This window comes from Protopterus annectens, chromosome 3.part1 (assembly GCF_019279795.1).
Source record: "Protopterus annectens isolate FY-2018-M chromosome 3.part1, PAN1.0, whole genome shotgun sequence".
In the NCBI taxonomy this organism is placed as follows: Eukaryota; Metazoa; Chordata; order Ceratodontiformes; family Protopteridae; genus Protopterus; species Protopterus annectens.
Window position 1 is genome coordinate 1,474,257,296 of NC_056732.1, and position 14,164 is coordinate 1,474,271,459.

Below are 14,164 nucleotides of genomic sequence, written 5' to 3' on the forward strand. Positions count from 1 at the left end.
CGTAGCAACAGTTTAAATGTCTTGCTGATACCACATCCTTTATTCAAATTAAACTTTATTACATCTGTGTTTTAACTCTATGATGCAACTTAAGTCTTGTTCTAATATTAGATTACTGGTGCACCACTGGTTTGACATTATAGAGTTGCTTTACATTTTATTGCGATGTTACCTGGATAACCAGTTGGCACCACAATGAAGGTTTGTTATTAGAGTTTTAATGTGCCATTTCCCCCTAGACTCAGTAATTACAGCACAATTCTGATATCCTAGTGTTTCTGATGTCAGAGTATAACAGCACTGTCAGTACATAATAGCTCAATCAATCTCACTGTTCACACACTCTCTCTGTCTCTATCATACATACATACATACATACACAGTCTTTCTGCTTTCACACACACACACACACACACAACACACACACACACACATATATATACACACATAGTCTCATCTGCTTTCATGCATTCACTCACACACACAGACAGAAACATAAACACACATACACGTACATACACATGCATGCACACACATACACATTTTTCTGTTTGTTTTTTTTTTTGCACTCATTATACAGCAAAAACCCTGCTTAGTAGGTGTAACATAACAGCTTGATAGATTTCGCTTTCACTCACATGCACACATACACTAACACAGAAGCAGACATAAACACACACACACACAAACTTTTTTCTTTTAATTTTCTTTTTTTTACATTTTACTCTTGCTAAACAGCAGAAGTGCTGTTTAGTGAGTGTAAAATAATGGCAGCCATTAGTTTTTTTTCTGTCTGAGCTCCACAGCAGCTTGATATGCTGCTGCGAAGTGGAGGACTCATTTTTCAGTGGGCATTGCTTCTATATTAATACCCTGCTGGAAAACATTTGTTCTCCATCAGGATGCAAGCTACAGATCGCCCATTCTCTAAACAAAAGTAAACACTAGGCCTGTGGACTTTGTGTGCATATGTTTATAATCTGTATACTAATGTTTTGTTGCATATTCATTCTACAGAACCATGCCGTACATAGCAATTTAAACAGAGCAAAACTTAGTGTCATTTTTCTGAAACAGTTAATGAATAAATCAAATAAAAATAATATACATTTAGTGTATATACATTTATTTATTCTCCATTTACCAACTTAATCCAGATCAGGTACAAGGGAGTCAGTGTCTATCCTGGCACACAGACCATACAGATCAGAGGAACTAATCCTAGAAGTGCATCATCCCAACACCAGAAGCAAACACACACACATAAATACATACACACACCACGCATACACCCAAACACAAACACACACATATGCACACACTCATTCATTTACTTACACATGGCATTTCCACCTATGGGTATGGGTAATATGGGAAAGTTATAGGATTTAATGCAAAATTCAAAACTCCGCAGAGGCAGACCTTAGTAAGTAAAAATCCTCTTTATTAAATTCTTCAAAAATGGCAAAACCCGTCAAAAGGATGAAATGTATGAAACTTCGTCAAATGCGTAAGTTGGCTTCAGTGCAATTATGCCTTCCTTGGTCTAAATTAAAACTGAAGAAAGTGATGTTGCAGTAAAACTAGTTTCCAAAGCAAATTTCATCATCTGGTTTGTTCTTTTAGCTGGTCTTGTTATTTGGAAGAAATTATTAATGAAGATGTTCTCTGGTGCTGAATTTTGTATTGTATCTTGGTTTGTTGTTTGTGTACAGGGACCAGGTAGGGTGTGTGTATCCTCTTTACTTTTAATTTTGAGAATTCTCATTCAGATGGCATAAAACCAACACACTTGCTTAAAACCCATGTTATATATAAAAATAACATGTCCATAGAATGTCTATATGTCTGATTTCTTTCAGATTTTACAGGTTTTGGCTCTAAATTATTTGGAAAAGTAAAATCATTATGCCAGCTGTATAAAATGCATCCATTTGAATATTGGGGTACATATCACGTTGTTGAATTGTTAAAAGTTCGAATGTCATATGGTCGAACCCATACGGTTGAACTTTTAACAGTTCGAATGTTTCAACAGAGATCTCTGTACAGTGCAGAATGGGAAGATTTCCCTTTCCTGCACTGTAGAGCGATCTCGGAGTTGGTATAGAGCGAGGAGGTGTGGGTGCAGGGGGGCTGCTTAAAATGGTCAGATGTTTTGTGTTGTTTATTTTTTTACATTTTCAAATTGTTAAAAGTTCGATCATATGGGTTCAACCATATGACATTCAAACTGTTAACAATTCGATAATGTAATATGAACCCGAATATTGTATGTGCTGATAAAGAATACTATATGTGATATGCCTAAGAAATATTCCTTTTAAATTTACTATTTCTGTAATCAAATGTTATGCCATAGTCTTCATGGAAACCCTGTGTTCTGTTGTAGTTTTTGGTGGATTATATTAATGCCATGAACATATCCTTAGATGTGTGAAAGTCAGGATATGAGTAAAAGCATTTTAATGCATAAACAGGGGAAGGTTATTTGTCTATTATAACATCTGCCACAGTTCATACACTGTAATAAACTTTTGTTTAATAAAATAATCATAAATTAGGCAAAAAAAGGCCTATTCAACATTTATCATGAAATTAGTGCATTATTTACCAAAATGCTTTATAGGCCAACATACTATATAGTGTTACTTAAGAAGACATTAATTTTTTTACTTATAACTATAATAATTCATAACATGACAACAGTTTTAGTACTTCTCCCATGTTCTTCATATAGCATTTCACGATGTAATGCCACAGCTGATGTAATTTTTTTCAGCATTTGTTCCAGTTTATAAAATTTCACAATGCAGGTAAAATGCACCAATAGATTTTGCTAAATTTAGTTTTCCTTTATCACTGTTCAATAAATTAAAATGGAAATGTTTACCTTCTAGAATCTTATAGAGTGGAATTTAACAGGTATAGTAATCTCTGATGATGACATCAGATTTTTTTCCTTATCATGCATTTTGACTACCTTCTGCTCTGTTTCAGTAAACAGCTCCATCTTTTCTAGTTATTGGTGTGGAAAATATTAAGACCAGGAATAATATGTCTGCATATTCCAGATTAGATTTGTAAATTAACTGCACTGGTCGCTACACAGAATAAAAGTGTTTTGTAAAGACATGAGAAATATCATTTTGCATTCATTGTTGGAGTTTTGTAAGGGAAGCACGTGTACATTATCTTAATGACAGTTTCTAAAATGAACAGTGCAATCAAGATTTGTAAAGTAGATGATGGACAGTGTGTTTTGAATTTGTATGTCTAGTTTTTGGACTTTTTTAAAATGAAGGATTCCAAGTCATTTCACTGAGGTAGGATATCTCAAATCTCATATTAACCAAACTCATTCAATATGGCAATACTCATCTCAACATAAACTGCTGTTACACTAAAATAGATAGTGTTTCTAGAAGGAGAGGCAGACACACATACACACACACTCACACACACACACACACACACACACACACACACACACACACACACACACTGGCATGCATTCAGACATGAAATCATGTCAGTGCATGCTCAGTCAGATTAAATTGTTGCGTGGAAAATCATTATTTTATTACACAAGTGCACACAAAGGAAAATATGTTTGTCACCCATCTGCACATCCAATAAGTAGTTTTCCATTCACAAGGAAAACCATTCTTCCATTGAGAGGACTGATTTTGCACTGATTTTATTGTATCCCTTTCAAGAGAGTAACTCAGGGAATAAGCACTAGCAAAGTCTATCATTACCTTACTGAAAATATTATTTTGAATGTACTATTTAGTTATTCAGCATTTTAATGGCTCATGGGCCTCACCATGTTAATATGTGTTATGATTTGTTGGGGTCTTATTCTTCTCCTGCTCACCAGTGAAGTCTCCGGGATTGTCAGCTAAACACTAAATAAAGATGTCGCTTGTTCTGACATAAGCCTAATAGGCCATAATCATCAACCTTGTGCACATTGTTTCTACTCATCAAGAACAATTATCCGCGTTTAAATATGGTATCTATTTTACATACAACATTTAAAATGTGTCCCAGCAACAAAGCAGGCTGATTTGTAATTTCTTTCTAATCTATTTTTGAAAGTCCAATTAATTTGCCGTTTGCTAAATAATGGATGCATTTATTAGTGTTGATTTGATACGTTAATTAAAATTATTATAATTTACATCAGCTGTATAACATTATTTGCTGAATCAGTTGTCTAAAATTCATACTACTGATGTGAGCAGAGCACCATGAAGAAGTCTTAATATGAAGATTAATCTGAAACACATACTGCAGTAGAGATGGCAGCATAAGCAAGAAAACAATAGCTTAACTGTAGTCAAACAAAACATTTCACAATATACACTGCTGTGATCGTCCCATTCAGTGAAGTTTTATTCTGATTGTACTGTTCTTTTAAGAGCAGAAAATATACTTCGACTCATCTTGCCTGTATTATAATATCATTTAAGTTGTAGTATATGCTGTGTCTTCAGAAGTAGTCATAACAATGGAAATGTCACAGGATGTGTCCATTCGAAAAGCCTTCATCATTAACTTTTACATTTTGTACCTGCAATCCAAAACAAAACTGTACAAGACAGATCCAGTCAAAGGTCACTTGTGTTCTGCTTTTGTTATTGCTCCATGTATTCATTCAGGGTTTTAATCTCATAATTTTGTGATGCTTATTCTTGTCATCTTTGGAATAGGATTAGGATTATGCAGCTGGGTTAATCCTCCTTTTCTACAATCACTTCCCCGTGTAGCACCCTTCTTCTCTGGCGAAACATGTGAAGATACAGCTGTGGAAATACTTGGCAGCAAAGAAAACAAAACGATATTAAAACAGGTCACTAATAATGGAATGCGTCAACAGATTTATGTCATATTTTTAATTTTTGTTTTGTGTTTTAGGATAAAATAATTTCATATGTGGTAGAAACACCATGGCTACAGTTAGCCAACACGTACCTTAAAGGAGAGATACCAGCTGAGAAGAAGTTATTTCTTTATTTTTTCTTTAATTTTTATATTATTTTTTGACAAATTCCTTCTGCAAATGGACTTTACTTAGTTGGACTTAATCTAACCCACACATTGCTATAAATGCATAAATTAAATAAAATCAGTTTCATAAACTGGGATCAGCACAAGTAATACAATGCTATTAAATAAAAGTGTGCCCAAGCATTTAAGACAACTGAGTCTCTTAATCAGATGTTCACTGGCTAACCAATAATATATTCAAGTATAATAAAATATAGATCTAGCTCAATAAATAACCTGAGAGAGACACATAATGCAATAAAATGCAAATTTAGATCAGTAGATTATTCTGACATGGACATGCAGACTTAAAATGCAAGCTTGTAGTTCATATAGTAAAGAACAGTCTAGAGGGGTCACCACATTGCTAATTCACCCAATGAAGAAGTATCTGAGGGTAGAGTCACTGTTGTCCTGATTCATATATTATAAAAGTATTGTGTGACCAGTATAGTTCTAATTCACCTAGTGAAGAAGTATTGGGGAACTCTCCAAAAACATGTTTTTATGTACTGTATACTGAGCTTCTGTACAATTACTTCCTGATTTTGTCATCTGGTGACACTTTCTGATGATGTCATAAGGGAGGCAACCAGTGTGTAGTTCAATACCTCATGTATGGAATTGACTGGATTCTCTTTATGCCAGAAATAAGTGGTATGATTTTATAACATTATATGCCATTAAATCTCATTATATATTTTGAGCATAGCCCATAGCAGGACAGTGCAGTGGTGCAGCAGTAGAGTTTTTTCCTCACAGCAAGAAGTTCTCTGGTTCGATTCCCAGCTGGGGTGCCTTCTGTGTGGAGTCTGCATGCCCTCCCTGTGTTTGTGTGGGTTTCCTCCAGGTGGTCCAGTTTCCTCCCACATTACAAAGATATGCATCTGGAGCCTTTCTCCCCAGGCCTCTGCTGAAAATTGGCTTTGTTCCAAGTTGGACTTTCCCAGTTAACAAATGTTAAATAAATAAATAAAGCAAATGTATCCACAGACTCGATGAGGCAGCTGAGTCTTGCTGATGTTCTTTAGCTCAGCAGCTCCACCTGTACATCAAACCTGGTATTGCTGGCTGGAAGCCATGTATGACATACACATGAAGTTGCAAGGCCATGAAGTTTTCCAGCACAGGTGCTTCACCTAGATGATGACATGTCTGTCATAACTACAATCTCCCTGTCCAAGATGATAGATGGGTTTGCTGGACCACTAGCCCACAATGGGATTACTTATACTATGCCAAATCATTCATGCGCATGATTGCAGACTTCCCCTCCAACTCCATAACCTGCAGTACATCTCCACCTGCATATAAAAATCAGTACTATAAGCAGTCTGGCTTACCACTAGGTATTACCTAACCCATTAAGCTGTTTACTTAAAAGATTAGGTCATGGTTACAATTTGGCTCCTAGACTCCAACATTGTTTAAAGACTTTGCATTTACTTTTTGTGGGTTACTTAAAATTGTGCAGTTCATCATATGAGGAGTTTGAAACATAACTACAAATGGTTAAAACTTTTTCAGATGATATAACAATGACATTTGGTCTTGATACATGTGAAAAGCAACCTTTGAAGCAGAAAAGCTGCAGCACAAACAAAATATCCACCTGGGACAGGAATGTGATATAAAGGAAGATGAGCAGGAGGGAGTGTATAAATATTTGGGAAAAGATGAAGGGTCAGCAATAAATTATAAACAAATGTGAATAAAGTTCAGTAATAAATACTTTAGAAGACTAACTCTAATATTAAAAGCTGCATTGACATCCAAGAATAAAGTTCAAGCTATAAATCAATGGTATCATTATGTTCTAACTTACAACTTTGTGGTGATTGATTGGTGCTAAAAAGTATGATTATCAAATGATATGCAAAAATGTATCAAGATTTTATATTCCTCATGCTGATTGCCTACATGCATAAAGTTAAAAAAATGAGAAGAAGTCTAAGATCACATCTTTACTTAGTTTAGCAGAAGCATTTCTGAATAAAGTGGGAATGGAAATTAAACCAGAAATAGAAAAAAATCAGACAGTAACTGGATGTGCCAATATAAGGAGAAGGATCTGATGAGAATAAAAAAGTTGGAAAACCTACAAATATTGTGGCAAATGTAGACATCAACTGGAAGAACCTCATGCTGACCACAATTTGACACAGGACTGGCTAAGGAGAGGTGAATTAAAACCAAAGGACAAAAGACTAATAATGGTAGCCCATGGATAGTGGACTATGTAAATGTTGATTTATGAAGTCCATTGAACATATGGGAGAAACAGATAAATGCAGATTCTATAAAACAGGACTAGAAGCAGTTGCTCATCTTGCTTCCAGGTATGATACACTCATGGCTCAGGTTTTGTACACTAAAAGGCACAGTAATGTGGCAAGATTTCTACAATGGTATTGTGCAAACACTACAATATAGAAGAGCTGAGAAGTATTAGAAACGTGAACCACAAAGTATTATAGGGAATGATGAAATTCATATCTAGCCAAAGGAGGTGCAGTTTCACTATTTATCAAAGATATACACACCTTCAGGCTAGTCAAACGCTATGACACACAGGAGACACTCCAAGTGCAGTTTACTGTTGACAAAACACCTATTCAAATCATAGCTAGCTACAGACTCTCAACCATGACTCAGGACACCCACTCCACCTATCTGGACTTACTTGAATCCATCAAGATTCAACCCTCTACCCTGATGCTGGGTGACTTTAACTACCCAACCATAGAGTGGAAGACCTATTCCAGCCCAAACATGAATGCCCAGGGATTCCCCGACTTTGTCAGTACCAATGCATTGGATCAGCTGGTTGACACCCCCATGAGAGGTTAAAATATCCTGGACCTGGTACTAACCAACATGAGTAGCCACTGTAGCACTCTCACAGTGCCATCCTCCTTGGTAAGATCCAACATTAAAGCAATCACTTTTGAAGTCACCATCTCCCCAGACCCCCCCCTCCCCCTTGTCAGGGTCAAACAAAAAAAAAACTTCCAAATCTGACTACAATTTCCTGAGAGCAGGTATAAGCAGCTTTACAGCTACCATCCCTTCAGTTGGAACTAGCACTAATGTCCAAGCCTACACCAAAAAAACTATATGCGCAACTGCATAGCTGCATGGACTCAGCAATACCTGACAGGACTAAATCATCTTCTTCAGGAACCTGTCTGGTGGGCAGCTGCAATAAACAAACTCTATAATAAAAGGAAAAAAAATGCTTTCCACGACCAAGAAGGAGCAGGTGCCAAGTTGGAAGCAATCTCTCCTTTGTCTGAACAAGCAAATAAGGTCACTGGTGAAATCTTCTAAGGCTAACTTTGAGTCCAAATTGGCCACATCCACTAAAGACAATCACAAGACCTTCTTCACATACGTCCACAATCTCAAAGGTAACATCCAAATCTGCTCTGAAATGGTGGTCAAGAACACCACATTCAGTGAAGTTTTATTCTGATTGTACTGTTCTTTTAAGAGCAGAAAATATGCTTCGACTCATCTTGCCTGTATTATAATATCATTTAAGTTGTAGTATATGCTGTGTCTTCAGAAGTAGTCATAACAATGGAAATGTCACAGGATGTGTCCATTCGAAAAGCCTTCATCATTAACTTTTACATTTTGTACCTGCAATCCAAAACAAAACTGTACAAGACAGATCCAGTCAAATGTCACTTGTGTTCTGCTTTTGTTATTGCTCCATGTATTCATTCAGGGTTTTAATCTCATAATTTTGTGATGCTTATTCTTGTCATCTTTGGAATAGGATTAGGATTATGCAGCTGGGTTAATCCTCTTTTTCTACAATCACTTCCCCATGTAGCACCCTTCTTCTCTGGCGAAACATGTGAAGATACAGCTGTGGAAATACTTGGCAGCAAAGAAAACAAAACGATATTAAAACAGGTCACTAATAATGGAATGCGTCAACAGATTTATGTCATATTTTTAATTTTTGTTTTGTGTTTTAGGATAAAATAATTTCATATGTGGTAGAAACACCATGGCTACAGTTAGCCAACACGTACCTTAAAGGAGAGATACCAGCTGAGAAGAAGTTATTTCTTTATTTTTTCTTTAATTTTCATATTATTTTTTGACAAATTCCTTCTGCAAATGGACTTTACTTAGTTGGACTTAATCTAACCCACACATTGCTATAAATGCATAAATTAAATAAAATCAGTTAAACTGGGATCAGCACAAGTAATACAATGCTATTAAGTAAAAGTGTGCCCAAGCATTTAAGACAACTGAGTCTCTTAATCAGATGTTCACTGGCTAACCAATAATATATTCAAGTATAATAAAATATAGATCTAGATCAATAAATAACCTGAGAGAGACACATAATGCAATAAAATGCAAATTTAGATCAGTGGATTATTCTGACATGGACATGCAGACTTAAAATGCAAGCTTGTAGTTCATATAGTAAAGAACAGTCTAGAGGGGTCACCACATTGATAATTCACCCAATGAAGAAGTATCTGAGGGTAGAGTCACTGTTGTCCTGATTCATATATTATAAAAGTATTGTGTGACCAGTATAGTTCTAATTCACCTAGTGAAGAAGTATTGGGGAACTCTCCAAACATTAAAAAAAAAACATGTTTTTATGTGCTGTATACTGAGCTTCTGTACAGTTACTTCCTGATTTTGTCATCTGGTGACACTTTCTGATGATGTCATAAGGGAGGCAACCAGTGTGTAGTTCAATACCTCATGTATGGAATTGACTGGATTCTCTTTATGCCAGAAATAAGTGGTATGATTTTATAACATTATAGGCCATTAAATCTCATTATATATTTTGAGCATAGCCCATAGCAGGACAGTGCAGTGGTGCAGCAGTAGAGTTTTTTCCTCACAGCAAGAAGTTCTCTGGTTCGATTCCCAGCTGGGGTGCCTTCTGTGTGGAGTCTGCATGCCCTCCCTGTGTTTGTGTGGGTTTCCTCCAGGTGGTCCAGTTTCCTCCCACATTACAAAGATATGCATCTGGAGCCTTTCTCCCCAGGCCTCTGCTGAAAATTGGCTTTGTTCCAAGTTGGACTTTCCCAGTTAACAAATGTTAAATAAATAAATAAAGCAAATGTATCCACAGACTCGATGAGGCAGCTGAGTCTTGCTGATGTTCTTTAGCTCAGCAGCTCCACCTGTACATCAAACCTGGTATTGCTGGCTGGAAGCCATGTATGACATGCACATGAAGCTGCAAGGCCATGAAGTTTTCCAGCACAGGTGCTTCACCTAGATGATGACATGTCTGTCATAACTACAATCTCCCTGTCTAAGATGATAGATGGGTTTGCTGGACCACTAGCCCACAATGGGATTACTTATACTATGCCAAATCATTCATGCGCATGATTGCAGACTTCCCCTCCAACTCCATAACCTGCAGTACATCTCCACCTGCATATAAAAATCAGTACTATAAGCAGTCTGGCTTACCACTAGGTATTACCTAACCCATTAAGCTGTTTACTTAAAAGATTAGGTCATGGTTACAATTTGGCTCCTAGACTCGAACATTGTTTAAAGACTTTGCATTTACTTTTTGTGGGTGACTTAAAATTGTGCAGTTCATCATATGAGGAGTTTGAAACATAACTACAAATGGTTAAAACTTTTTCAGATGATATAACAATGACATTTGGTCTTGATGCATGTGAAAAGCAACATTTGAAGCAGAAAAGCTGCAGCACAAACAAAATATCCACCTGGGACAGGAATGTGATATAAAGGAAGATGAGCAGGAGGGAGTGTATAAATATTTGGGAAAAGATGAAAGGTCAGCAATAAATTATAAGCAAATGTGAATAAAGTTCAGTAATAAATACTTTAGAAGACTTCAATCACCATGAAACGCTGTCACAAACGGCTACGCAGTATTGTTGTAACTCAAAGAAGCTTAATGTTATACTCCAAATGTCATAGGTACTACTCCAAATGAAGGAAATCGTAGTCAGCGATCCAACAATGAAATGAAATCCACAGGTACTACTCCCATACAGGAAATTGTAGTCAATAATCCAAATAGAATAGGAAAAACACAGCTTTATTCACAGGATAACAATATCTGGATGGGAAGCAGAAAATACAGCCCTGGGATCCCACCTGTGTCCCTCCTGGACAGGGAAAACATGTGCTGACTTTGTGGGAATATATGAAAAATTCTTGGCTAAGCTTATAAGGGCCTCCGGTCCAATAGCCTAGTATCATTCTATGATCCTATGAGATCATCCATTAACAACAGTTCAAAATATGAATGATTAAAACAGATATAGTAGTCCATGGAAAAAGACAAAAGTAGCATTGGTTATAGAATCTGCTACACCCAGTAATTACAGTCTTACATACAGAAAGTCACAAAGTCAAAAATACTGGGATTTGCAAGCAGAAATGAGAGCCATGCAGAAGAAAGATACCCTACCAGTTTGAATAGTAATGGAAGCAGCGGGTTTAATAAAAAAGAGTTTACAATTATACTACAATATGCCATCAATACACGTAACCCCATATGAATTAGAAAAGGAAACAATTCTGGGCACATTGCGGATGTTAAGATCAGCACTCTTAGCAAACATCAAATACTGAAACAATACCGATTTCATGATCTCTAATTATATCCTAAATTAGGAATGGGGTCCATTCCCATCATGGTTTTAGAAATCTAAAACACTCAGAGAAATTACACCCTCCAGAATACCTAATCCCAAATACAGGTGGAGCGTCTGCCCCTCTGAGAAGCTGATTCAGTTCAATGAGAATTTTTCATTCCAGCACTAATTCAGTTGATGTACAACATACACACACAAATATACTTGCTCAAGCCTATCATTGTGGTAATTTGCTTGCCTCTTGTTTTCATCCCTAACAGGTGCAGCGGTTAGCGTTGTTGCCTCACAGCAAGAGGTTCTCCAGTTTGATCCTCAGCTAGGCTGCCTTCTGTGCAGAGTCTGCATGTCCTCCCTGTGGTCGTGTGAGTTTCCTCCCATATCCCAAAGACATGCTGTCGGTGGATTGGACACTCTAAACTGGTCCTAGGCATGAGTGCGTGCATGTGTGTGCCTTCTGTGGAGGGTTGGGCGCCGGGCTGGCAACTCAACACAGTAAAACTCCACTGCCAATCATGAGCGGACAGGTGATCCGCGGTGGCAACTCCTAACCGGGAAAAAGCTGAAAGAAGAAGAAGAAGTGATCATTCCATGCTAGAATTAATTATTGTGCTCTATCACTGTTAATACACTGTATGCCAAGCGTTATGAACTTTATTAGGAATCATATCCAGTTTCATTTCTATTTTAGTAATTTTATTTGCACATAAATGCATGTAGTTAGTTATTGATTTTGTCTGATTGTATGAATTGATTTTATTGTCTGATTGTATGAATGAGTGACTCATTCAGTGTGCTACAGTTTGTGTCACTTCATGTGTTGAGCTCTACTGCACACTGCAGAAAAATGTCTATCCACTACAAGCTGTTTGCCTCAGAATCAGGAAGTACCTAGTAGCTACTCTGCATGCAGGAAAGATATATATATATATATATATATATATATATATATATATATATATATATATATATATATATATACATAACAGTCAAGGCAAAAAAGGATGAATCATTCACTCGAAAAAAGAAGTAAATCCAAAAATACATAGTAGTGAACCAAGACAAAGTGGCAGTGAAAAATAAAACTTCAAGTGCGGTTAATATTAGGAAATTTAATAGTACATAAGTGCTTTTGCAGTAATTAAAAAATGCTGCTTCTTCAGACATTAAAACCAAGCCAAGCATTGCTTTGTATTAAATAGGGAACCCAATAATGTTTAGCCAATCACATAAAATAATATATCAATACCCTAGTAACAAAGTAACCTTAAAAGAGCTATGAGAAAATTAGCCTGCTGATTTAAAGACACAGCACAGTAAAATAACACAAGAAAAACATTGTAAGAAAAAAGTGCATAATGGTGCTAAATAAAAAAACATTCATACAGATGCTTATTATAAAAATAAAAATACATATATAAAAACATATATAAGGCATGTCCAAAAATAGTTATTATTTATGTAAAGATCTGGCTTTGAGTAGGGGTTTCAACGGAATCTTATCATTCAGACCCCTGCCAGCATCTTCCCTTAATCTAATGATCCACCTTGTTTCCAATACTTCAGTTAAGTTCCTGATATCCCCTCCATGTTCATTCACTACAATCTTTTCCATAACCACAAAATTAAGAGTGTGTGTTAGATCACCAGCTACATGCGTAGCCAAGGCATTAGTAGCATTGCCAGTCCTAATGTCGTATATATATGTTCCCTTATCCTGTTCCTGACCCGCCTGTTGGTCTTCCCCACATAGAAGGACAAACATTGGCTGCAAAAGGCTAAGTAAACCACATTAAATGAATTAATGTTGGCTTCATCCTTAAAGGTAAACACTCTCCCGGTATCAGGGTGCTTAAATGATCCTGAAGAATCAATGCACACCCAAAAATTACATTTAAGGCATGGGACTGTCAGAAAAGTGCTTTCTAAAGGTAAACTATGTGTTCTGCTCCTTGGATAGCACAATAGTTGTTTAACAGATTTCTTGTTTTTAAAAGAAAAATATTGTCTATCCCCTACTACATCCTTTATATCTGGATTACTAACTAGAACTGGCCAGTATTTCTTTATCATTTCTGTAGCTACATTAATCGGGATATGAACCATGTCTTTCTTACAAGCTACAGTAACAGCAAGGTGATCACTAGGTTCAGAAAAATAGGGCTTGGCCTTGGTGGGTCTGAGAGCAATTGCTTCACTGAGTGAAGTGTCAACTTCATGACCATTATACCCTCTCTCCTCAAATCTCATCCTTAGTTCATTAAGCTCAGCCATGAATTTATCATCTTCAGCATTCAGCCTTGATATTCTTATACCTTGCCCCTTCGCCATATTCTTAAAGATGTGTTTAAGGTGCATGCTTGTTCTGTGTAATAAAGTGTTGCTGTGGCATTCCTTCCTATGTACAATGGTGCTAAAACACCTATTGGGTTTACAATAAATTCTGACATCTAAAAAGTCAATTTCCTCAT

The 14,164-nt window shown here is 36.5% G+C and overlaps 1 protein-coding gene across 2 annotated transcripts in view; it reads right to left on the reverse strand.

Moving 5' to 3' along the window:
* Positions 1–4,377: 4,377 nt before the first annotated feature.
* HACD1 (3-hydroxyacyl-CoA dehydratase 1) overlaps positions 4,378–14,164 on the reverse strand; it is a 414,828-nt gene continuing 405,041 nt past the window's right edge. Inside the window, exon 7 of one of the 2 annotated variants that reach the window (XM_044067543.1) lies at positions 4,378–4,822. In XM_044067543.1, coding sequence (XP_043923478.1) covers positions 4,740–4,822 — 83 coding nt within the window. In that variant the 3' untranslated portion in view covers positions 4,378–4,739. Of the gene's footprint in view, positions 4,823–8,507; positions 8,944–14,164 lie in introns of those variants that run through there. The other variant, XM_044067541.1, reaches the window with a different exon arrangement.